At 45.0% G+C, this 26,622-nt stretch overlaps 1 protein-coding gene across 1 annotated transcript in view; it reads right to left on the minus strand.

Annotated features, from left to right (window-relative positions):
• The window catches only part of LOC138675300 (matrin-3-like), a 44,675-nt gene extending 28,637 nt beyond the window's left edge, over positions 1 to 16,038 (minus strand). The window contains exons 1-3 of the mRNA XM_069763388.1: positions 15,939 to 16,038; positions 3,547 to 4,414; positions 1,422 to 1,483 (exon numbers count right to left, since the gene is read on the minus strand). Coding sequence (XP_069619489.1) covers positions 1,422 to 1,483; positions 3,547 to 4,305 — 821 coding nt within the window. The 5' untranslated portion in view covers positions 4,306 to 4,414; positions 15,939 to 16,038. The remainder of the gene's footprint in view (positions 1 to 1,421; positions 1,484 to 3,546; positions 4,415 to 15,938) is intronic.
• Positions 16,039 to 26,622: the final 10,584 nt, after the last annotated feature.

The following is a 26,622-nucleotide window of genomic DNA, read 5'->3' on the forward strand; positions in this document are numbered from 1 at the left end:
CCATATCCTATAGAAGGCCATAAAATGTAATGGTGCCAGCAGAGCAACGGTTTTCGGGAGTGTAAGCCTACAGGAGGTGGACAATCAGATGCAGTCTACTATGTCTCAGTGTCAGACTCCTGTAGGCATACACTCCGGAAAATGATGCACATTAGACTGCACGTTCGCTCTGCCGGCACCATTACAGCCTATGGCCTCGTCACCGCAAATGTCTGAAATCCAATTTGCGGTGTTTCGGGCGTATGCCCTGATGGGGCACTGAGTGCGTCCTTAAACACAACGTTAAAGCACCCTAAGCAGCTTGCACATGTTCCTGAAGCTGTGGGAAGTGGCTGTCAGACACAGCCAGACTCCCCAAAGAGAAGATAAGCAGAAGGTTTATCATCATGTTTACCTTTTCCATCTCTTGTCTGAACAGCACAGAAACAACATTTGTGTACACCGATTAGGCAGCAATACCCTCTTCTGGATCCAGTGAACCTGTTATCACTGGATGTAAAGAGGGAGCAGTAACTGCTGGGTGCTAGGAGGCCCAGGAAGCCAAAATTCCACTGTAAAGGTACCGTCACACTTAGCGACGCTGCAGCGATACCGACAACGATCCGGATCGCTGCAGCGTCGCTGTTTGGTCGCTGGAGAGCTGTCACACAGACCGCTCTCCAGCGACCAACGATGCTGGTAACCAGGGTAAACATCGGGTAACTAAGCGCAGGGCCGCGCTTAGTAACCCGATGTTTACCCTGGTTACCATCCTAAAAGTAAAAAAAAACAAACACTACATACTTACCTACAGCCGTCTGTCCTCCAGCGCTGTGCTCTGCACTCCTCCTGCTCTGGCTGTGAGCACAGCGGCCGGAAAGCAGAGCGGTGACGTCACCGCTCTGCTTTCCGGCTGACCGACGCTCACAGCCTGAGCAGGAGGAGTGCAGAGCACAGCGCTGGAGGACAGACGGCTGTAGGTAAGTATGTAGTGTTTGTTTTTTTTTTACTTTTAGGATGGTAACCAGGGTAAACATCGGGTTACTAAGCGCGGCCCTGCGCTTAGTTACCCAATGTTTACCCTGGTTACCAGTGAAGACATCGCTGAATCGGTGTCACACACGCCGATTCAGCGATGTCTGCGGGGAGTCCAGCGACCAAATAAAGTTCTGGACTTTCTTCCCCGACCAGCGACAGCACAGCAGGGGCCTGATCGCTGCTGCCTGTCACACTGGACGATATTGCTAGCCAGGACGCTGCAACGTCACGGATCGCTAGCGATATCGTCTAGTGTGACGGTACCTTAACAGTAACAGGGGAAATCAGCAATGTGGTAAAAAAAACAAAAAAAACAAGTGCATAAAGTCCAATCTATAATCGTAACACCTTGACAATACATATTATATTCCGAAAAACAAATGTAATGATAATACTTGACGTACAGGTTGATCAGCAGCAGACAATGCTTTCTGTGAGTCGGGCCGTTGACGTGATCATGCCAGCCCTACAGAAAAAAAATTATTTAGTATCACAGTACAAATACAATAAAACTGGGCAAAATAAATCCTCTCACAAAAGCAGTGAGAGGGTATGAGAAATTGTGCATTTTTTTTGTTTTTATTACAGAACCGTATAAGAATGCAAAGCCCAAAAAGTTCCTCAAATTTAGTCTATTGTCCACATGTTGTGACACAAGTGTCAGATACCATCAAAACCGAGCTTCCGATTCCTCCCGAGAAAGGGGTTGTCTAGAATTAGAAAAACATGGGTCCTATCTTCTAGAAACAACATCACATCTGCCCACAGTTAATTCTGGCATTTCAGCAAACTGCAATACCACACTCCGCCTGTGGTCAGATATGGCACTGTCTTTAGAAAAAAGTAGCTGTGGTGTCACGCGTTCTATGGCAACCATTATCAGGCATCCGCAGACTGAGCAGGAGTGGACGTCAAATCTTGGCTCGCTCTTTCTGTATCCCTCAACACCAAAATGGAAAAAGCCATAGGGTCTCCTTGCCATTTAGTCCAACAGGATCCCCATACTACCCGTTCTAGAAGTTAGACACTCCCTAATAAGAAAAAGTAATAGATCTGAAAACAAAAGTATAAAACCTCATTAGAATCCCTAAACAGAAAAAAAATGCAAAAGAAAAAAAAAATCCAGCCTAAGCCCAGCAATTCTTTCGAGCTTTTCTTTGCTTCTTTATACTCTCATATTACTGATAAATATGAAGATATCTTCTCTATGGGTCTCTGTCAATCCCCACTCCCTGTACTGTATTTAGCTGTAAAAACATTAGCTGCAGCAGGAGCCTCCCCCCATTGGCATTAGGACAAAAGATCACTAAGCTCTGTTCTTGGCCTATGAGGTCACTGGAACTAATCATGAGGCCACCACCTCTGCTGGATTTCTATACTTCTTGTTTGGTACGTCTAGGTTTAGTTGCCGGTTCTACACATCTGTCAAGCATGGATCATGTGCAAATCTGAAGACGCAGAACTCCTGACTGGTCCTCATGCCCTCAGCTAACTAATATCTATATACGGAGCAGCTAGGTCCGGTTGAGAGACACGGCAGTCAGGCTTGATTTTCCTGATCAGAGCATGGTCGGCATTCACGGATACGTGAAACCGGTTCAAGTGAAGGGAATACGGTTCTGTAATAAATTCAGATGGTTGAAATTAATATTTTGCTCTTCTCTACGGCTACAACATTCCTTACAAAAATATCCTTTGGTGAGGTTTATAATATGCTGTAAAGAAAAGTTATTGAGCTCACGATGTTGGAAATTTTGGTGCTCATCGAGAAAACAACAAAAATGCTAGAGTGTTTGTAGAAGACAAGAAAGAAGTGGTCACGTGAAACAAATCTGCCGTCCAGGCAAAAAGTTGGCTTCCATAATTTTTTTTAATGTTTAGAAACTGAGTGAGAATAGAGAAGGAATTCTTGGGGTAAATGTCAAGTTTGAGATTTCAAGAGACTCTAGTCGGAAAAATAACAGTTTAAGGGAATAACGGGACGGGGGGGGGGGGGGGAGCGTGGGAGCAGAAGTTATGGCCATGTGAAGGACTGAAACGGGATCTTCAAATAATGCCCACCTACCCACCCACCAGACATTACTTGGTACATAAGTTAGAGGGAAACCGTGACACACCACTGGCCGATATCGGAAGTTATCCAACGAGGTTCGGCATTGCCATCAATTAAGATTTTGCCCTGATCATATTACATTGATCGAGGTCTAGTGGGAGCTGAAGAACCAAGGGATTTGTATAGCTTCCTAAGACTTTTACAGCCCGAACCATCTAAATGAGTATAAAATCCCAGAGAAATTGGTATCCAACAAGATTACAATATTTTGGAACAAGGACAATACAGATACGACTCGAGAGGGAATGCTACATGAAAGAAAATTACGCGAAAAGTAGCAGAACAAAATTGGATTTTGGCTGATGATCATACGCACTATACAGACAAAGTGAACCCAAAGCGTAAGATTTATAATGACTTGTACAAAGGAATATAAGGTTTCATGGCCAAAATAAGCTATGGAGGTAGGAACTCACCTTCTTAGTATGTATTGGTATGTCACAGAGAGAACAGATATGGGGAAAATCTTTTGGCATTACTCCATGGAAATCGTCAATGTTTCTAATGGACGGCATTCCTCTTGCCTTTTCAAAGACAGATCGCTCTTGCGCTTGGTTGTAGCTCATGGGCTCGTAGTCGTTACCAAGCTTACGGAAAGGAGCATCAGATGAGAAGCGGTCTTCTCTAAACCTTTCCCGATCTCTTAAGCGGTCGTCTATATCCAGCCTTTCGCGATAAGCGGACTCTCGAGAGCGGCTCCCGTGGTCATAATCGACCACATGGTCGAGACCAGATGAGCGATCACCAAAGCTCTCTCTTCTGAAAGGTCTTGCGTCATCATCCCAGTCACCGCCAGAACCTCTCATAGGCTCTCGTTGAAGCCTCTCTCTGTAACCTAACATAGACATGTCTTCCGACCTCCTCCTCTTAATCTGCTGAATTAGCTGTGGCAAACTTTCAGGAGTAATCTTTTCCTCTGGATAGCGACTTAATTCATCCAAATCCCTAGAGGACAGACCAAAGCTGGCCAAGATCTTATTGGCCGGATTGGGTTCTCCTCTGTGTTGAGGAGGCATAGGTGGAGGAGCTCGATTACCAAGACTAAATATCGATGGCAAGTTTTTGGAGGAATTGGACATCAAGCCACGAGAGCCTTGGGGGCCAGAACCGACGTTCATAAAGTCTCTGCCTAAAGACTGAGAAAAGGGCTTCGACATGTTACTGCGCTGGTTCATGGCAAGAAGAACAAAAATGAGAATGTCCCGAGAAGGAGTATATTTACGGCTGAGAATGTGGCTATGAGGACTGAAGGATCTTCGTTAAGCAGAAAGACGGCACACAATTCTGTAGAAAAACAAGTAATTTTAGTCAACACAACAGAAATCTGGAAACAATTTGAACAAAAATAGGATTAAAAAAAAAAATTAACATTTCCTAAACACATAGTACCAAGAATTCAAATTAAGTGTAAGGATCCAACAACAGAGGATGAGCTGCTAAGCAGATCGTGAACAGAGGGGTAAGAAAGTTGCACGTAGAGATGGATCTACACGAGACTGCTCAGTTTTCAATTCGGTACTGGTTTGGGATGGTAGAACTTTTAGAGTTGAGTCATTACTTAAAATGTCCACATTCTTATACTGTTCATGGTTAAAAGGACATTGACCCGAGAAAGAAAACATACAAGTACATATTAAAAGGATAAACCAAGCAAGATTGACCAGGTCGGTGAAAAAGGACAAACGCAATTCATAAAAGGTGAACATGATACTTTATCAACCGTTTTAAAACGGACGGCATTATGCTGGGTTCTAATCCCACCCAGGACAACATCTGCAAAGAGTTTGTATGTTCTCTCCGTGTTTGCGTGGGTTTCCTCCGGGTTCTCCGGTTTCCTCCCACATTCCAAAGACATACTGATAGGAAATTTAGATTGTGAGCCCCATCGGGGACAGCGATGATAATGTGAGCAAACTGTAAAGCGCTGCGGAATATGTTAGCGCTATATAAAAATAAAGATTATTATTATTATTAGTACGGGAAGCTAAAAATATGGGATAGCACTTCTCCAGATCAAATTATTTTCTACCAGCACTTACAGAGTATCGAATAAGGTAAAGCATGGACACAGCTAGAGCTCTTCCGAAATAAGAGAGGAAGTCAGAAAAGTAAGGTTTCCTGCTATGTTTTATCCTATGAAATTGCACTGATCCAGTCTAAATAGTAAAGCAAGAAAGTAAACCGATACCGTAGAGTCGGAAATAAAGCTACATGAAGTTGGTAAATATTCTGATGGATCCATCAGATGGAAATGTTTTTCTAATGCAGTTAAGACAAAGTATACAGCTACAAAAGATGAAGTTAACCTTCAGTTCGCACCGAAATGGCACAGTATACCATGAACTGAGTGCAGCCTAAGCATTTAACATTTTCTGTCACCCACCACCGAAGAAGACTAGGTGAAGAATTGTATCCTATCAGCAGGAAACCATATATTTTCTGACTTCTCCTCGTACAAAGAGGTGGAGCATCAAATTAGGCCCTCAATCAAGAGCAGGAGGCAATGTAGATTACAGATACTACACAATGAGGACTTCATTCTGTAATCTACAGATGGTATTTTACACAAGCTCACAGGTGGCACTTTTCTCACACATGATAGTGATATTGAATAGCCAAACCAGCTATGAAGAGGTGGCAACTTGCTTTTTAAGCCAATGTATACCATTCTGAACAAAGCAAAAACAGGGAACAAGTGCATTTCCCAGACATGAGAGAGAATTAGAAGTTGTCTGAACAGGTTGCACCTCTTGGGGTACCTTGATGGCAGCTGGGAGAACACTGGTCCAACTTTTAGTCTGAAGTCCACTCATTAGCAGGAACAGATTTGTTTAAAAATACATAATTACATAGGCATAGAAGACCTCTATGACCGGTGTGGTCATCATTAGATGGGGTAAAGGGACAGAGATTGCACAATTCAGGAGCCGTCAGGTCAGTTTAGAAGCAAAGTAAAAACAAAACAAAAAAAGTGAAAAGTTCAAAGCACCAATAACCTGGCACATCTGGGACATAGCCAGACCTGGAGAAGTCTGTGGTGGAATAGTGTAAGGTTACAGGACTACAATGAAGAAAAGGCATCAAACTCTAAAGCAGAGGCCCCAACTGTTTTCTGTCTCACGGGACATTTGCAAATGGGGCATAACCAACTGACATGGGCCATCGTTCTAGTACTAACTGCAAGTGACAAGTTACCGAGTTGCCACCAGCTGGAGAAGCGCATGGGGCTCCCAAGTTACCGGACGCAAAGTGCCTTAATGCTATAAACAAAGTTATGAATCAAAAGGAGAAATAAAATCTGAGAAGTTTTGTTTGTTATAGGTTCTTAAAGCAGTTTGTGTTTAGCCCCGATCATCCATGTCAACCACAACTCTAACTTCAGTTAGAGGAAAAAGGGCTGAGCGATCAAATAAAAGACACCTGGAAGATATGCAATAACTCTAAGGCCCATTTACACGGCCCAATAAATAGTGTAGTCATGAACCAGTGTAAGGTTGGGTTCAGACAGCAGTGCCTGGACTGACTGCAGGTCTGCTGACCTAAACTTAAACTTCTATATGCGTCTGACAATGTAAGTTTAGGTCAGTCTGGACAGTGTGGTCCATAAGAGGTCCTTGAAATATGGTCGTCTTAACGGTGCAGCCGAATACTAAATACAGGGGCAAGCAGTGGTGGGTGACAATGCAAAAAAACAGTTGGGGTTGAGGGAAACAAGAATTTTACAAAACTATTAAAGATTTTTTTCCATGCATGGACCACCTCCATTCTTAACATTGCACCGGCTTCAGGTCCTGGCATCCTCCTGCCTCAGCATAGACACATTGCACATATATAGCCTCACCTCTCCTTTGCTCCGTGCATCGGCCAATTTACCTGCAATGTAAGTTTATTTTATAACAAGCTCTGTAGATATTGAGCGACCAATAAATCTTGGGAAATTTCAGCTCCGAAGCCTTAAAGGGATTGTCCACTACTAGGATAGCCCCTTCTTGAACTAAATGTTTGCCCCGCTAAAAAAAAAAAAAAAAAAAAAAGTACTCCCTTCCCATGCTGACGCTGTTCCAGTGACGTCAGCACTCGCTACCCCGGGGCTCTCGTGCGGTGCTGTGACACTTGGTGCCCAGCGCTCAATCACCACTGGCGTCTCTGTACCCGCCTTCGTACGGCATGAAGATGAAGCCACGGATAAGCTGGAGCCCTGTCTTCCTCTTCACCTTCAATCTGTACGAAAGCGGGGACAGTAACACCAATGCTGCCGGATACCAGGCACCATGTGTTACAACAACCGCACGAGAACCCCAGGACCACGAGTGCTGACACCACAGGAACAGCGACAGCATGGGAGGCGAGTATAGGACTTTTAGTTTTAGCGGGGCCAAACATTTAGTTCAAAAAGGGATTGTCCTAGTAGTGGAACACCACTTTAAAGAAGTCGGCCACTACTTGGACAACCTCTTCTCGTTCCCCATGTTTGGCCAAGTTAACATAAAAAAACACCTTCCATGCTGGCGCTGTTCCAGCGGTGTTGGAACTGGTGTTCCAGGGGCTCACGTGAGGTTGTTCTCATGTTAGCCCTGTGCCCAATCACCGCTGGTGTCACTGCCCCCACCTTCAGATGGATAAGTAATTAACGGAAGGTTAGTTGCCTCCTGATTGCTTATACGTTCAAAGGCGTCCACAGTGACACCAGCGGTGGTTGGGCGCAGGGCTTACGTGACGCAACAAGCTGATGTCAGGTAACACAGAACCCACCCAAACTATTTGGTGGTTGCAGCTCGCCTTCTTCCCTCCTTGCTTCAAAACTTGGCACCAGCGATTAGGCTCAGTGATGTACTGCTGTTAGCGGGGCGTTACTGCCTTACTGCAGGGAGTCAACTATCAATCGGCATGACATCGGCAGTAGCACCACGTCAACAGAGCAGCCAGGAAAAAGTCCTGAACGAATCCTTTAAAATATTAAAGATTTAGATCTGCTCTGAGGCTCCCTTAAGGTACCGTTACACTAAACGACTTGCCAATGATCACGACCAGCGATACGACCTGGCCGTGATCGTTGGTAAGTTGTTGTGTGGTCGCTCGGGAGCTGTCACACAGACAGCTCTCTCCAGCGACCAACGATCAGGGGAAAGACTTCGGCATCGTTGAAACTGTCTTCAACGATGCCGAAGTCCCCCTGCAGCACCCGGGTAACCAGGGTAAACATCAGATTACTAAGTGTAGGGCCGCGCTTAGTAACCCGATATTTACCCTGGTTACCATTGTAAAAGTAAAGAAAAAAAAAAACACTACATACTCACATTCTGATGTCTGTCACGTCCCTCGCCGTCAGCTTCCCGCACTGACTGTGTCAGCGCGCCGGCTGTAAAGCAGAGCACAGCGGTGACGTCACTGCTGTGCTCTGCTTTACGGCCGGCGCTGACAGTCAGTGCAGGGAAGCTGACGGCGGGGAACGTGACAGACATCGGAATGTGAGTATGTAGTGTTTTTTTGTTTTTTTTTTTACTTTTACAATGGTAACCAGGGTAAACATCGGGTTACTAAGCGCGGCCCTGCGCTTAGTAACCCGATATTTACCCTGGTTACAAGTGAACACATCGCTGGATCGGCGTCACACACGCCGATCCAGCGATGACAGCGGGTGATCAGCGACCAAAAAATGGTCATTCCCCAAGGACCAACGATCTCCCAGCAGGGGCCTGATCGTTGGTCGCTGTCACACATAACGAGATCGTTAGCGGGATCATTGCTACGTCACCAAAAGCGTGACATTGCAACGATAACAAAATCGTTATGTGTGAAGGTACCTTTAAAGGGAATCAGTCAGTAACATTACTGACGTAATCACCATTCTCGCAGAGCACAGCCTGACTGAGTGACCTATGAACCAAGCACCTGGTAAAACACCGTAAGCGCACTTACAACGCATGTGATTTTTTAACTGCGTATTTACCGCATCTAATGCAAGTCTATATGGAAATTCAGCACAGAAGACATGCCACAAGAGAAATTGACATGCTGCGGCTCATAATCCCGCACCGCAGGTGTGTTTAGGCAGCGTACAAAACACAGATGCACAGACAATATAACTTTCACCTGTTTATATGGGATATGTATTCATTCCCCTATTATCTACATATATTTCATGTTCATTCTCCACCTAACAGAGAATATAATATACAACCTGTTTATATGGGATATATGTTCATTCTATTATCTTCATATATTCCATATTCACTCCCATTTAACAAGCAGAGGGAATACGATATACAGGTCCTTCTCAAAAAATTAGCATATAGTGTTAAATTTCATTATTTACCATAATGTAATGATTACAATTAAACTTTCATATATTATAGATTCATTATCCACCAACTGAAATTTGTCAGGTCTTTTATTGTTTTAATACTGATGATTTTGGCATACAACTCCTGATAACCCAAAAAAACCTGTCTCAATAAATTAGCATATTTCACCCATCCAATCAAATAAAAGTGTTTTTTAATAACAAACAAAAAAACCAACAAATAATAATGTTCAGTTATGCACTCAATACTTGGTCGGGAATCCTTTGGCAGAAATGACTGCTTCAATGCGGCGTGGCATGGAGGCAATCAGCCGGTGACACTGCTGAGATGTTATGGAGGCCCAGGATGCTTCAATAGCGGCCTTAAGCTCATCCAGAGTGTTGGGTCTTGCGTCTCTCAACTTTCTCTTCACAATATCCCACAGATTCTCTATGGGGTTCAGGTCAGGAGAGTTGGCAGGCCAATTGAGCACAGTAATACCATGGTCAGTAAACCATTTACCAGTGGTTTTGGCACTGTGAGCAGGTGCCAGGTCGTGCTGAAAAATGAAATCTTCATCTCCATAAAGCATTTCAGCCGATGGAAGCATGAAGTGCTCCAAAATCTCCTGATAGCTAGCTGCATTGACCCTGCCCTTGATGAAACACAGTGGACCAACACCAGCAGCTGACATGGCACCCCACACCATCACTGACTGTGGGTACTTGACCCTGGACTTCAGGCATTTTGGCATTTCCTTCTCCCCAGTCTTCCTCCAGACTCTGGCACCTTGATTTCCGAATGACATGCAAAATTTGCTTTCATCAGAAAAAAGTACTTGGGACCACTTAGCAACAGTCCAGTGCTGCTTCTCTGTAGCCCAGGTCAGGCGCCTCTGCCGCTGTTTATGGTTCAAAAGTGGCTTTACCTGGGGAATGCGGCACCTGTAGCCCATTTCCTGCACACGCCTGTGCACGGTGGCTCTGGATGTTTCCACACCAGACTCAGTCTACTGCTTCCTCAGGTTCCCCAAGGTCTGGAATCGGTCCTTCTCCACAATCTTCCTCAGGGTCCGGTCTCCTCTTCTCGTTGTACAGCGTTTTCTGCCACATTGTTTCCTTCCAACAGACTTACCATTGAGGTGCCTTGATACAGCACTCTGGGAACAGCCTATTTGTTGAGAAATTTCTTTCTGGGTCTTACCCTCTTGCTTGAGGGTGTCAATGATGGCCTTCTTGACATCTGTCAGGTCGCTAGTCTTAAGGTACCTTCACACATAACGATATCGTTAACGATATCGTTGCTATTTGTGACGTAGCAACGATATCGTTAATGAAATCGTTATGTGTGACAGCGACCAACGATCAGGCCCCTGCTGGGAGATCGTTGGTCGCTGAATAAAGTCCAGAACTTTATTTCGTCGCTGGACTCCTGCTGACATCGCTGGATCGGCGTGTGTGACACCGATCCAGCGATGTCTTCAATGGTAACCAGGGTAAACATCGGGTAACTAAGCGCAGGGCCGCGCTTAGTAACCCGATGTTTACCCTGGATACCATGCTAAAAGTAAAAAAAAAACAAACACTAGATACTTACCTACCGCTGTCTGTCCTCCAGCGCTGTGCTCTGCTCTCCTCCTGTACTGGCTGTGAGCCGGAAAGCAGAGCGGTGACGTCACCGCTCTGCTTTCCGGCTCCCAGACAGTACAGGAGGAGAGCAGAGAAGCAGAGCGCAGCGCTGGAGGACAGACGGCTGTAGGTAAGTATCTAGTGTTTGTTTTTTTTTACTTTTAGCATGGTAACCAGGGTAAACATCGGGTTACTAAGCGCGGCCCTGCGCTTAGTTACCCGATGTTTACCCTGGTTACCGGCATCGTTGGTCGCTGGAGAGCGGTCTGTGTGACAGCTCTCCAGCGACCAAACAGCGACGCTGCAGCGATCCGGATCGTTGTCGGTATCACTGCAGCGTCGCTTAATGTGAAGGGGCCTTAACCCATGATGGGGGTTTTGAGTAATGAACCAGGCAGGGAGTTTATAAAAGCCTCAGGTATCTTTTGCATGTGTTTAGAGTTAATTAGTTGATTCAGAAGATTAGGGTAATAGGTCGTTTAGAGAACCTTTTCTTGATATGCTAATTTATTGAGACAGGTTTTTTGGGTTATCAGGAGTTGTATGCCAAAATCATCAGTATTAAAACAATAAAATTTCATTTATTTAATTAAAACAATAAAAGACCTGACAAATTTCAGTTGGTGGATAATGAATCTATAATATATGAAAGTTTAATTGTAATCATTACATTATGGTAAATAATGAAATTTAACACTATATGCTAATTTTTTGAGAAGGACCTGTACACCTGTTTATACGAGGCTGAAGTTGGTTTCCTATTTGTCAGTTTATTCGGCAATTTTTCATTTTCCGTTTTTTATAGGTTTAACAACAAAAAGTATGCATCACAATAATAACATGCTATGCAGCAAGGTGCCCTGATGTGAATAAATATAACCCCTTCCCGACCTGTGACACCACGTAGGCGTCATGAAAGTAGGTGCCAATCCGACCTGTGACGCCTATGTGGCGTCATGGAGGGATCGCGTCCCTGCAGATCGGGTGAAAGGGTTAACTCCAATTTCACCCGATCTGCAGGGTCAGGGGGAGTGCTACTTCATACTTCAGCCCAGGGGGGGTGGCTTCACCATCCCCCCCCGTGGCTACGAACGCTCTGATCGGCAGTTTCACTTTCAACAGCCAATCAGAGCGATTTATAATATTTCACCCATGAAAACTGGTGAAATATTACAATCCAGCCATGGCCGATGCAGCAATATCATCGGCCATGGCTGGAAACCCTGATCTGCCCCCGCCCCCTACCCCCCCCCCCCCCCCCACCGATCTCCTCCCCAGTCCTCCATCCTGTGCTCCGCTCCCCCATCGTCCTGTCCGCTCCCCTCCCCCGTGCTCTGATCCCCCCCCCTCATACTTACCGAGCCTCCCGATGTCCATCCGTCTTCTCCATGGGCGCCGGCATTTTCCAAAATGGCGGGCGCATGCGCAGTGCGCCTGCCGAATCTGCCGGCAGATTCGTTCCAGGTATATTTTGATCACTGTGATAAAACCTATCACAGTGATCAAAATAAAAAAAATAAAAAAAAAAGTAAATGACCCCCCCCTCCTTTATCATCCCCATAGGTATGGACAATAATAAAATAAAGAAAAAATATATTTTTTTTTCCACTAGGGTTAGGGTTAGAATTATGCTATGTGCACACAGTGCGGATTTGGCTGCGGATCCGCAGCAGATTGGCCGCGGATCCATAGCAGTATTCCATCAGGTGTACAGTACCATGTAAACCTATGGAAAACCAAATCCGCTGTGCCCATGGTGCGGAAAATACCGCGCGGCAACGCTGCGTTATATTTTCCACAGCATGTCAATTCTTTGCGCGGATTCCGCAGCGTTTTACACCTGTTCCTCAATAGGAATCCGCAGGTGAAATCTGCCCAAAAAAACACTGGAAATCCGCGGTAAATCCGCAGATAAAACGCAGTGCCTTTTACCTGCGGATTTTTCAAAAATCCTGCGGAAAAATCTCACACGAATCCGCAACGTGGGCACATAGCCTTAGGGTTGGAATTAAGAGTTTGGGTTGGAAATAGGGCTAGGGTTGGAAATAGGGTTAAGATTAGGCTTGTGGTTAGGGTTATGGTTAGTGTTAGGGGTGTGTTGGGGTTAAAGTTGTGGTTAGGGTTGGGATTAGGGTTGTGATTGGGGTTACGGGTGTGTTAGGGTTATGGCTACAGTTGGGATTAGGGGTGTGTTGGGGTTAGGGTTGTGGTTAGGGTTGTGATTAGGGTTAGGGCTGGGATTGGGGTTACGGATGTGTTGGGGTTAGGGTTGTGATTAGGGTTATGGCTACAGTTGGGATTAGGGTTAGGGGTGTGTTGGGGTTAGTGTTGAAGTTAGAATTGAGGGGTTTCCACTGTTTAGGCACATCAGGGGTCTCCAAACGCAACATGGCGCCACCATTGATTCCAGCCAATCTTGTGTTCAAAAAGTCAAATGGTGCTCCCTCCCTTCTGAGCCCTGACGTGTGCCCAAACAGTGGTTTACCCCCACATTTGGGGTACCAGCGTACTCAGGACAAAATGGGCAACAACTATTGGGGTTTAATCTCTCCTGTTACCCTTGCGAAAATAAAAAAATTGCTTGCTAAAACAATTTATGAGGAAAGAAAAATTATTTTTTATTTTCACGGCTCTGCGTTATAAACTTCTTTGAAGCACTTGGGGGTTCAAAGTGCTCACCACACATCTAGATAAGTTCCTTGGGGGGGGTCTAATTTCCAAAAACGGGATCACTTGTGGGGGGTTTCTACTGTTTAGGCACATCAGGGGCTCTGCAAACGCAACGTGACGCCCGCAGACCAGTCCATCAAAGTCTGCATTTCAAAAGTCACTACTTCCCTTCTGAGCCCTGCCGTGTGCCCAAACAGTGGTTTCCCCCCCCCCCCCCCCACATATGGGGTATCAGCGTACTCAGGACAAACTGGACAACAACTTTTGGGGTCCAATTTCTCCTGTATCCCTTGGGAAAATAAAAAATTGCAGGCTAAAAAAATAATTTTTGAGGAAAGAAAAATTATTTTTTATTTTCACGGCTCTGCGTTATAAAGTTCTGTGAAGCACTTGAGGGTTAAAGTGGTCACCGCACATCTAGATAAGTTCCTTGGGAGGTCTAGTTTCCAAAATGGGGTCACATGTGGGGGAGCTCCAATGTTTAGGCACACAGGGGCTCTCCAAACACAACATGGTGTCCGCTAACGATTGGAGCTAATTTTTCATTCAAAAAGTCAAATGGCGCTCCTTCCCTTCCGAGCCCTGCCGTGCGCCCAAACAGTGGTTTACCCCCACATGTGAGTTATCAGTGTACTCAGGAAAAATTGCCCAATAAATTTAAGGATCCAGTTTATCCTGTTGCCCATGTGGAAATGAACAAATTGAGGCTAAATGAAATTTTTTGTGAAATAAAAGTATTTTTTTATTTTCTCGGATCAATTTGTGAAGCACCTTGGGGCTGAAAGTGCTCACTAGGCATCTAGATAAGTTCCTTGGGGGGTCTAGTTTCGAAAATGGGGTCAAATGTGGGGAAGATCCAATTTTAAACACAGGGGCTCTCCAAACGTGACATGGTGTCCGCTAAAGAGTGGAGCCAATTTTTCATTGAAAAAGTCAAATGGCGCTCCTTCCCTTCGGAGCCCTGTCGTGCGCCCAAACAGTGGTCCCCCTCCCCCCCCCCCCACATATGAGGTATCAGTGTACTCAGGACAAATTGTACAATAACTTTCGTGGTTCAGTTTCTCCTTTTACCATTGGGGAAAAAAAAAATTGTTGCTAATACATCATTTTTGTGACTAAAAAGTTAAATGTTAATTTTTTCCTTCCATGTTGCTTCTGCTGCTGTGAAGCACCTGAAGGGTTAATAAACTTCTTGAATGTGGTTTTGAGCACCTTGAGGGGTGCAGTTTTTAGAATTTTGGGTATTTTCAGCCATACAGACCCCTCAAACTGACTTCAAATGTGAGGTGGTCCCTAAAAAAAAAATGGTTTTGTAAATTTTGCTGTAAAAATGAGAAATCGCTGGTCAACTTTTAACCCTTATAACTTCCTAGCAAAAAAAAAAATTTTGTTTCCAAAATTGTGCTGATGTAAAGTAGACGTGTGGGAAATGTTATTTGTTAGCTATGTTGTGACACATAACTCTCTGGTTTAACAGAATAAAAATTCAAAATTTGAAAATTGCGAAATTTTCTAAATTTTAGCCAAAATTTCCATTTTTTTTTTTTCCACATATAAACGCAAAAATTATCGACCTAAATTTACCACTAACATGAAGCCCAATAGGTCACGAAAAAACAGTCTCAGACTAGCTAGGGTCCGTTGAAGCGTTCCCGAGTTATTACCTTATAAAGGGACACTGGCCAGAATTGCAAAAAACGGCAAGGTCATTAAGGTCATGAAGGGGTTAAGGGCATTGTATATTCCAAAAAATACGGTACTCCTGTTTACACGGGATATGTGTACATTCCCTTTATCCACATATACTCCATATTCATTCCCCACCTATCAAGCACAGGGAATATAACACACACCTGGTTACACGGGATATGTGTTAATTCCCCTATTATCTACATATATGCCATGCCTCAGGTGCACAGGACATTCATATTCCATCCCATAATGTCTATTCCATCCCATAATGTCTATTCCATCCCATAATGTCTATTCCATCCCATAATGTCTATTCCATATCTGTGGTGTTATATGGTAGGATACAAGGTAAAGTATCCAGGCTCTGAGAGAACACACGAGAGATACAGTGTCACCACAAAGACACGCAGCAGGCCCGGGCGCCATTACTGAGCGCGAGCGCCATAATGGACGACTGACGTAGCTCTCTGCTGATAAGAAGCAGCTCCGTATCTAAGGAGATAAACGCTCAAAAGTCTCCCGCCTCCTCCTCACCGGTGTTCCGCTCCGCGCCCCGCACACACCGCTCTCACGTCGTCAGGACCACGCGCGAGCCTCCGAAGACGGATTGTTTTCACCACTTCCGGTTCCGGGCGAGAGTTTAAAAAAAAAAAAAAAAAAAAAAAAAAAAAAAAAAGCGCAGATCATAGAGTTCACTTCCGGATGGCAAGATAGTATACAGCAGAAACCGGAAGTGACTGTTTACAACTGCGTTACTTTGGCAACGTGAACTCTATTGTGAGGGGGGAAAAAAAATAAAAGGATAAAATGTAAAAAAAAATTTAAAAAAATAAAGGAAAAGAAAAGAGCAATTGAAAAATGAAAGAAAAAATATAGATGCAAAACTGTAAACTAAAAGTATATCTTAATAAATCCACTGATGAAAACTCTGGTGTTGTTGTTCTTCGATATGTTGTGCTATATCTCATCATCTGAGTAAAATCGCTTTGAGGCAAATTTAATTCATTTCGAATTTGTATCTTTGTTTTTACAAAAATATCTTTTTTTTTTTTTTGCAAAGTACAGTAAAATAGGGTCCAGATCCCATTAAACTGGATTGTAAAGGGCCAGGATGGGGTTAAAAATGTGAGTGACTAGGTCTCATCCAGCGTTATGATGTACGATCTGCAGTCATGAATAGTAGGTTTATTCCCAATGGTGTCATCCAAATGCAGTTTTGGAGAGAGACTTTTCAACAGGACACTGGGAAGAGCGCAGGGTCCATCCATGCCTGTGTTCCAATTAATTGTGGCAGAGGAATCAAGGATCAGGGCCAGTTCCTGGTATGTTATGTCTTGGAAATACAGGCTTCAGAGTTAGGTTTCCATTATTTTTTATTTATGGATTTCTTTCTTTTATACTGCTTTGATAAAGAGGGGTCTCGAAAGTACCAGTAAAATCGTGCATGATCCCATCCCCGCTGGCCATCTGTCCAATTAAGGCATATGAAATCATCAAGCCCATGCAGGGAAAATGAAGGATTAATTGAATGCCCCCCAAAAAAAGATATTGGGAGTTTTCCACCACTTCCTCTGAAGGTCACAATAATGGAGGCTCACAGGGGTCCAAAAACACAGTAAACGGGATATAGTTTTGCATTTTACAGAGAGGAAAAAGGAACTTTGTATATTTGTTCTATCTCCAAGTCCAGAATTGAAAGGACGCCAGCTATGTACAAACCTGAAGACCACAAGCTGTACATGAAGTCACTGATGGACAGACTGTACCTAACTCAATGGACATGTTTGTTACAAAATCAGCTGTCGAATGAGAAATGTACTCAAACAGTAAGAATAAAATTCGTAGTCAGACAAGGCTGGATTCCTGTCACAAGTTCTCCTCAATTTACATGCAGAAGCTATTTTCAAGAAGGAAGGATTTTACCCCCCACCCCACCCCCACCCCCAAAAAAAAAAAAAAAAAAAAGAACACAATTTCTGGACGAATCATGAACAATCTTAAATACGCAGACGATATATTGATGGCAACAAGCGTAGATGGAATGAAGGCCTTATTACGAAGGGTCAAGATGGAAAACTCGAACACGGGACTGCTACCCTACAGAAAAAAGACAAAGATTGACCACTGCCAGGTACAACTGGGACACTTGAGATGGATGGTAATGAACTGGAAGTTGTAAAGGACTTCAACCTATTCAGACCGATGATCACTCAAGATGTGCAATGACAACACAGGAAGTCAATAGAATAGCTCTGGGCAAATCAACAATGAAGTCACTGGATGAGGTCTTCAAATCAAGGAACATTTCAGTTGTGATGAAGACACAGCGCCTACGTAGTCTGGTCTTTTCTGTGGTAACATATCAACGCAAAACCTGGACGATAATGAAGCAAGATAGCAGAATTGTCGCCTTTGAAATGTGGTGCTGGGGAAGGAGATTATCAATATCATAGATGGCAAGAAGGACAAACAAATCCATTTTGGAACAAATCAAGCCAGACATGTCATTCGAAGCAAGGATCACCAGCTATGAATTGCCTACTTTGGACATGTCACATGATGACAGCAATCACTGGATGAGGACATCATGGTCGGAAGAATGGAAGGAACAAGACGAAGAGAAAGACCAGCAACCCGATGGCTTGATACAATCAAGGTAACAGTGGAGAAGACTCTGGTGGACCTATCTAAAATTTGCACACAATTGATCTCCCCATAGAGTGTTTAACACCATCAAGTCGCCATGGCTCTAACCGGAGTTGAAGGTTGTTAAATAACAACCTTACGAAGAATCCCCTTGCGCCACCTTATCGGCTCTGACTTATCAAATTTGAGATTTCACAAGATCTGTTAAGGTACTTAAGTGTATCACATACTTAAAGGATCGTCCGATACCTATAATTCCCTTTATAAATATCCATCCTCCATTCATAGTAACATAGTAACATAGTAACATAGTTAGTAAGGCCGAAAAAAGACATTTGTCCATCCAGTTCAGCCTATATTCCATCATAATAAATCCCCAGATCTACGTCCTTCTACAGAACCTAATAATTGTATGATACAATATTGTTCTGCTCCAGGAAGACATCCAGGCCTCTCTTGAACCCCTCGACTGAGTTTGCCATCACCACCTCCTCAGGCAAGCAATTCCAGATTCTCACTGCCCTAACAGTAAAGAATCCTCTTCTATGTTGGTGGAAAAACCTTCTCTCCTCCAGACGCAAAGAATGCCCCCTTGTGCCCGTCACCTTCCTTGGTATAAACAGATCCTCAGCGAGATATTTGTATTGTCCCCTTATATACTTATACATGGTTATTAGATCGCCCCTCAGTCGTCTTTTTTCTAGACTAAATAATCCTAATTTCGCTAATCTATCTGGGTATTGTAGTTCTCCCATCCCCTTTATTAATTTTGTTGCCCTCCTTTGTACTCTCTCTAGTTCCATTATATCCTTCCTGAGCACCGGTGCCCAAAACTGGACACAGTACTCCATGTGCGGTCTAACTAGGGATTTGTACAGAGGCAGTATAATGCTCTCATCATGTGTATCCAGACCTCTTTTAATGCACCCCATGATCCTGTTTGCCTTGGCAGCTGCTGCCTGGCACTGGCTGCTCCAGGTAAGTTTATCATTAACTAGGATCCCCAAGTCCTTCTCCCTGTCAGATTTACCCAGTGGTTTCCCGTTCAGTGTGTAATGGTGATATTGATTCCCTCTTCCCATGTGTATAACCTTACATTTATCATTGTTAAACCTCATCTGCCACCTTTCAGCCCAAGTTTCCAACTTATCCAGATCCATCTGTAGCAGAATACTATCTTCTCTTGTATTAACTGCTTTACATAGTTTTGTATCATCTGCAAATATCGATATTTTACTGTGTAAACCTTCTACCAGATCATTAATGAATATGTTGAAGAGAACAGGTCCCAATACTGACCCCTGCGGTACCCCACTGGTCACAGCGACCCAGTTAGAGACTATACCATTTATAACCACCCTCTGCTTTCTATCACTAAGCCAGTTACTAACCCATTTACACACATTTTCCCCCAGACCAAGCATTCTCATTTTGTGTACCAACCTCTTGTGCGGCACGGTATCAAACGCTTTGGAAAAATCGAGATATACCACGTCCAATGACTCACCGTGGTCCAGCCTATAGCTTACCTCTTCATAAAAACTGATTAGATTGGTTTGACAGGAGCGATTTCTCATAAACCCATGCTGATATGGAGTTAAACAGTTATTCTCATTGAGATAATCCAGAATAACATCCCTCAGAAACCCTTCAAATATTTTACCAACAATAGAGGTTAGACTTACTGGCCTATAATTTCCAGGTTCACTTTTAGAGCCCTTTTTGAATATTGGCACCACATTTGCTATGCGCCAGTCCTGCGGAACAGACCCTGTCGCTATAGAGTCACTAAAAATAAGAAATAATGGTTTATCTATTACATTACTTAGTTCTCTTAGTACTCGTGGGTGTATGCCATCCGGACCCGGAGATTTATCTATTTTAATCTTATTTAGCCGGTTTCGCACCTCTTCTTGGGTTAGATTGGTGACCCTTAATATAGGGTTTTCATTGTTTCTTGGGATTTCACCTAGCATTTCATTTTCCACCGTGAATACCGTGGAGAAGAAGGTGTTTAATATGTTAGCTTTTTCCTCGTCATCTACAACCATTCTTTCCTCACTATTTTTTAAGGGGCCTACATTTTCAGTTTTTATTCTTTTACTATTGATATAGTTGAAGAACAGTTTGGGATTAGTTTTACTCTCCTTAGCAATGTGCTTCTCTGTTTCCTTTTTGGCAGCTTTAATTAGTTTTTTAGATAAAGTATTTTTCTCCCTATAGTTTTTTAGAGCTTCAATGGTGCCATCCTGCTTTAATAGTGCAAATGCTTTCTTTTTACTGTTAATTGCCTGTCTTACTTCTTTGTTTAGCCACATTGGGTTTTTCCTATTTCTAGTCCTTTTATTCCCACAAGGTATAAACCGCTTACAGTGCCTATTTAGGATGTTCTTAAACATTTCCCATTTATTATCTGTATTCTCATTTCTGAGGATATTGTCCCAGTCTACCAGATTAAGGGCATCTCTAAGCTGTTCAAACTTTGCCTTCCTAAAGTTCAATGTTTTTGTGACTCCCTGACAAGTCCCCCTAGTGAAAGACAGGTGAAACTGCACAATATTGTGGTCGCTATTTCCTAAATGCCCAACCACCTGCAGATTTGTTATTCTGTCAGGTCTATTAGATAGTATTAGGTCTAAAAGTGCTGCTCCTCTGGTTGGATTCTGCACCAATTGTGAAAGATAATTTTTCTTGGTTATTAGCAGAAACCTGTTGCCTTTATGGGTTTCACAGGTTTCTGTTTCCCAGTTAATATCCGGGTAGTTAAAGTCCCCCATAACCAGGATCTCATTATGGGTTGCAGTTTCATCTATCTGCTTTAGAAGTAGACTTTCCATGCTTTCTGTTATATTTGGGGGTTTGTAACAGACCCCAATGAGAATTTTGTTACCATTTTTCCCTCCATGAATTTCAACCCATATGGACTCGACATCCTCATTCCCTTCGCTAATATCCTCCCTTAAAGTGGACTTTAGACAAGACTTTACATAGAGACAAACCCCTCCTCCTCTCCGATTTTTACGATCCTTTCTAAACAGACTGTAACCCTGTAAGTTAACTGCCCAGTCATAGCTTTCATCTAACCATGTCTCGGTTATTCCCACTATGTCAAAGTTACCTGTAGATATTTCTGCTTCTAGTTCTTCCATCTTGTTTGTCAGGCTTCTGGCATTTGCGAGCATGCAGTTTAGAGGATTCTGTTTTGTTCCAATCTCCTCACTGTGGATTGTTTTAGAAATGTTCTTACCTCCCTTCTGAGTATGTTTTCCTGGGTCGTCTTTGTTCGAGTCTAATGTTTTTCTTCCCGTCCCCTCTTCTTCTAGTTTAACGCCCTCCTGATGAGTGTAGCGAGTCTTCTGGCGAATGTGTGTTTCCCAGGTTTGTTGAGGTGTAGTCCGTCTCTGGCGAGGAGTCCATCATACCAGTAATTCACACCGTGGTCCAGGAATCCAAATCCTTGTTGTCTGCACCATCGTCTTAGCCAGTTGTTTGCATCAAGGATCCTGTTCCATCTCCTGGTGCCATGCCCGTCTACTGGAAGGATAGAAGAAAAAACTACCTGTGCATCCAGTTCCTTTACTTTCTTCCCCAACTCTTCAAAGTCCTTGCAGATTGTCGGTAGGTCCTTCCTTGCAGTGTCATTGGTGCCAACATGTATCAGAAGAAATGGGTGGACGTCCTTGGAGCTGAAGAGCTTTGGTATCCTATCGGTCACATCCTTGATCATCGCACCTGGAAGGCAGCATACTTCTCTTGCAGTTATGTCCGGTCTGCAGATGGCTGCTTCGGTGCCTCTCAGTAGTGAGTCTCCCACCACCACCACTCTTCGTTGCTTCTTGGCTGTACTTTTTGCTGTCACTTGTTGCTGTGTGCCCTTTTCTTTTTTGCTTGCTGGTATTGCTTCATTCTTAGGTGTGCCATCTTCATCCTCTACAAAGATTTGATATCGGTTCTTCAGTTGTGTGGTTGGTGATTTCTCCATGGTCTTCTTGCTTCTTTTGGTCACATGCTTCCACTCATCTGCTTTTGGAGGTTCTCTGACACTTTTTGCACCTTCTGTGACCAGTAGAGATGCTTCTGTTCTGTCTAGAAAGTCTTCATTCTCTTTGATGAGTTTCAAAGTTGCTATTCTTTCTTCCAGACCCCGCACCTTTTCTTCCAAAAGGGCCACTAGTCTACACTTCTGACAGGTGAAATTGGATTCTTCTTCTGGTCGATCTGTGAACATGTAGCACATGCTGCAGCTCACCATGTAGGTTGTCACATCTGCCATGTTGCTCCTAGATCCTGCTGACTTGCTGTGTGTTTTCCTTCTTGTGTAATCTACTCAGCCAAGCTCTCTTGCAATAATGTCCTACAGGCAAAAATTCGCGCGCCGTAAGGCGCGCGGTTTGGTGATGCTTTCGAAGCAGCTGGTCCCGGCTGTACCCAACGATCTTCTAGCTTAGGGAGACTTCGCTTCTCCCAGAAGGCACCTGGAATATGCAAATTAGCCTCCTGAAGCTTGAATCCCTGGTTTGGTGATGCTTTCGAAGCAGCTGGTCCCGGCTGTACCCAACGATCTTCTAGCTTAGGGAGACTTCGCTTCTCCCAGAAGGCACCTGGAATATGCAAATTAGCCTCCTGAAGCTTGAATCCCTGGTTTGGTGATGCTTTCGAAGCAGCTGGTCCCGGCTGTACCCAACGATCTTCTAGCTTAGGGAGACTTCGCTTCTCCCAGAAGGCACCTGGAATATGCAAATTAGCCTCCTGAAGCTTGAATCCCTGGTTTGGTGATGCTTTCGAAGCAGCTGGTCCCGGCTGTACCCAACGATCTTCTAGCTTAGGGAGACTTCGCTTCTCCCAGAAGGCACCTGGAATATGCAAATTAGCCTCCTGAAGCTTGAATCCCTGGTTTGGTGATGCTTTCGAAGCAGCTGGTCCCGGCTGTACCCAACGATCTTCTAGCTTAGGGAGACTTCGCTTCTCCCAGAAGGCACCTGGAATATGCAAATTAGCCTCCTGAAGCTTGAATCCCTGGTTTGGTGATGCTTTCGAAGCAGCTGGTCCCGGCTGTACCCAACGATCTTCTAGCTTAGGGAGACTTCGCTTCTCCCAGAAGGCACCTGGAATATGCAAATTAGCCTCCTGAAGCTTGAATCCCTGGTTTGGTGATGCTTTCGAAGCAGCTGGTCCCGGCTGTACCCAACGATCTTCTAGCTTAGGGAGACTTCGCTTCTCCCAGAAGGCACCTGGAATATGCAAATTAGCCTCCTGAAGCTTGAATCCCTGGTTTGGTGATGCTTTCGAAGCAGCTGGTCCCGGCTGTACCCAACGATCTTCTAGCTTAGGGAGACTTCGCTTCTCCCAGAAGGCACCTGGAATATGCAAATTAGCCTCCTGAAGCTTGAATCCCTGGTTTGGTGATGCTTTCGAAGCAGCTGGTCCCGGCTGTACCCAACGATCTTCTAGCTTAGGGAGACTTCGCTTCTCCCAGAAGGCACCTGGAATATGCAAATTAGCCTCCTGAAGCTTGAATCCCTGGTTTGGTGATGCTTTCGAAGCAGCTGGTCCCGGCTGTACCCAACGATCTTCTAGCTTAGGGAGACTTCGCTTCTCCCAGAAGGCACCTGGAATATGCAAATTAGCCTCCTGAAGCTTGAATCCCTGGTTTGGTGATGCTTTCGAAGCAGCTGGTCCCGGCTGTACCCAACGATCTTCTAGCTTAGGGAGACTTCGCTTCTCCCAGAAGGCACCTGGAATATGCAAATTAGCCTCCTGAAGCTTGAATCCCTGGTTTGGTGATGCTTTCGAAGCAGCTGGTCCCGGCTGTACCCAACGATCTTCTAGCTTAGGGAGACTTCGCTTCTCCCAGAAGGCACCTGGAATATGCAAATTAGCCTCCTGAAGCTTGAATCCCTGGTTTGGTGATGCTTTCGAAGCAGCTGGTCCCGGCTGTACCCAACGATCTTCTAGCTTAGGGAGACTTCGCTTCTCCCAGAAGGCACCTGGAATATGCAAATTAGCCTCCTGAAGCTTGAATCCCTGGTTTGGTGATGCTTTCGAAGCAGCTGGTCCCGGCTGTACCCAACGATCTTCTAGCTTAGGGAGACTTCGCTTCTCCCAGAAGGCACCTGGAATATGCAAATTAGCCTCCTGAAGCTTGAATCCCTGGTTTGGTGATGCTTTCGAAGCAGCTGGTCCCGGCTGTACCCAACGATCTTCTAGCTTAGGGAGACTTCGCTTCTCCCAGAAGGCACCTGGAATATGCAAATTAGCCTCCTGAAGCTTGAATCCCTGGTTTGGTGATGCTTTCGAAGCAGCTGGTCCCGGCTGTACCCAACGATCTTCTAGCTTAGGGAGACTTCGCTTCTCCCAGAAGGCACCTGGAATATGCAAATTAGCCTCCTGAAGCTTGAATCCCTGGTTTGGTGATGCTTTCGAAGCAGCTGGTCCCGGCTGTACCCAACGATCTTCTAGCTTAGGGAGACTTCGCTTCTCCCAGAAGGCACCTGGAATATGCAAATTAGCCTCCTGAAGCTTGAATCCCTGGTTTGGTGATGCTTTCGAAGCAGCTGGTCCCGGCTGTACCCAACGATCTTCTAGCTTAGGGAGACTTCGCTTCTCCCAGAAGGCACCTGGAATATGCAAATTAGCCTCCTGAAGCTTGAATCCCTGGTTTGGTGATGCTTTCGAAGCAGCTGGTCCCGGCTGTACCCAACGATCTTCTAGCTTAGGGAGACTTCGCTTCTCCCAGAAGGCACCTGGAATATGCAAATTAGCCTCCTGAAGCTTGAATCCCTGGTTTGGTGATGCTTTCGAAGCAGCTGGTCCCGGCTGTACCCAACGATCTTCTAGCTTAGGGAGACTTCGCTTCTCCCAGAAGGCACCTGGAATATGCAAATTAGCCTCCTGAAGCTTGAATCCCTGGTTTGGTGATGCTTTCGAAGCAGCTGGTCCCGGCTGTACCCAACGATCTTCTAGCTTAGGGAGACTTCGCTTCTCCCAGAAGGCACCTGGAATATGCAAATTAGCCTCCTGAAGCTTGAATCCCTGGTTTGGTGATGCTTTCGAAGCAGCTGGTCCCGGCTGTACCCAACGATCTTCTAGCTTAGGGAGACTTCGCTTCTCCCAGAAGGCACCTGGAATATGCAAATTAGCCTCCTGAAGCTTGAATCCCTGGTTTGGTGATGCTTTCGAAGCAGCTGGTCCCGGCTGTACCCAACGATCTTCTAGCTTAGGGAGACTTCGCTTCTCCCAGAAGGCACCTGGAATATGCAAATTAGCCTCCTGAAGCTTGAATCCCTGGTTTGGTGATGCTTTCGAAGCAGCTGGTCCCGGCTGTACCCAACGATCTTCTAGCTTAGGGAGACTTCGCTTCTCCCAGAAGGCACCTGGAATATGCAAATTAGCCTCCTGAAGCTTGAATCCCTGGTTTGGTGATGCTTTCGAAGCAGCTGGTCCCGGCTGTACCCAACGATCTTCTAGCTTAGGGAGACTTCGCTTCTCCCAGAAGGCACCTGGAATATGCAAATTAGCCTCCTGAAGCTTGAATCCCTGGTTTGGTGATGCTTTCGAAGCAGCTGGTCCCGGCTGTACCCAACGATCTTCTAGCTTAGGGAGACTTCGCTTCTCCCAGAAGGCACCTGGAATATGCAAATTAGCCTCCTGAAGCTTGAATCCCTGGTTTGGTGATGCTTTCGAAGCAGCTGGTCCCGGCTGTACCCAACGATCTTCTAGCTTAGGGAGACTTCGCTTCTCCCAGAAGGCACCTGGAATATGCAAATTAGCCTCCTGAAGCTTGAATCCCTGGTTTGGTGATGCTTTCGAAGCAGCTGGTCCCGGCTGTACCCAACGATCTTCTAGCTTAGGGAGACTTCGCTTCTCCCAGAAGGCACCTGGAATATGCAAATTAGCCTCCTGAAGCTTGAATCCCTGGTTTGGTGATGCTTTCGAAGCAGCTGGTCCCGGCTGTACCCAACGATCTTCTAGCTTAGGGAGACTTCGCTTCTCCCAGAAGGCACCTGGAATATGCAAATTAGCCTCCTGAAGCTTGAATCCCTGGTTTGGTGATGCTTTCGAAGCAGCTGGTCCCGGCTGTACCCAACGATCTTCTAGCTTAGGGAGACTTCGCTTCTCCCAGAAGGCACCTGGAATATGCAAATTAGCCTCCTGAAGCTTGAATCCCTGGTTTGGTGATGCTTTCGAAGCAGCTGGTCCCGGCTGTACCCAACGATCTTCTAGCTTAGGGAGACTTCGCTTCTCCCAGAAGGCACCTGGAATATGCAAATTAGCCTCCTGAAGCTTGAATCCCTGGTTTGGTGATGCTTTCGAAGCAGCTGGTCCCGGCTGTACCCAACGATCTTCTAGCTTAGGGAGACTTCGCTTCTCCCAGAAGGCACCTGGAATATGCAAATTAGCCTCCTGAAGCTTGAATCCCTGGTTTGGTGATGCTTTCGAAGCAGCTGGTCCCGGCTGTACCCAACGATCTTCTAGCTTAGGGAGACTTCGCTTCTCCCAGAAGGCACCTGGAATATGCAAATTAGCCTCCTGAAGCTTGAATCCCTGGTTTGGTGATGCTTTCGAAGCAGCT

The sequence above is a fragment of the Ranitomeya imitator genome, chromosome 4 (genome assembly GCF_032444005.1).
Source record: "Ranitomeya imitator isolate aRanImi1 chromosome 4, aRanImi1.pri, whole genome shotgun sequence".
Taxonomy (NCBI): domain Eukaryota; kingdom Metazoa; phylum Chordata; class Amphibia; order Anura; family Dendrobatidae; genus Ranitomeya; species Ranitomeya imitator.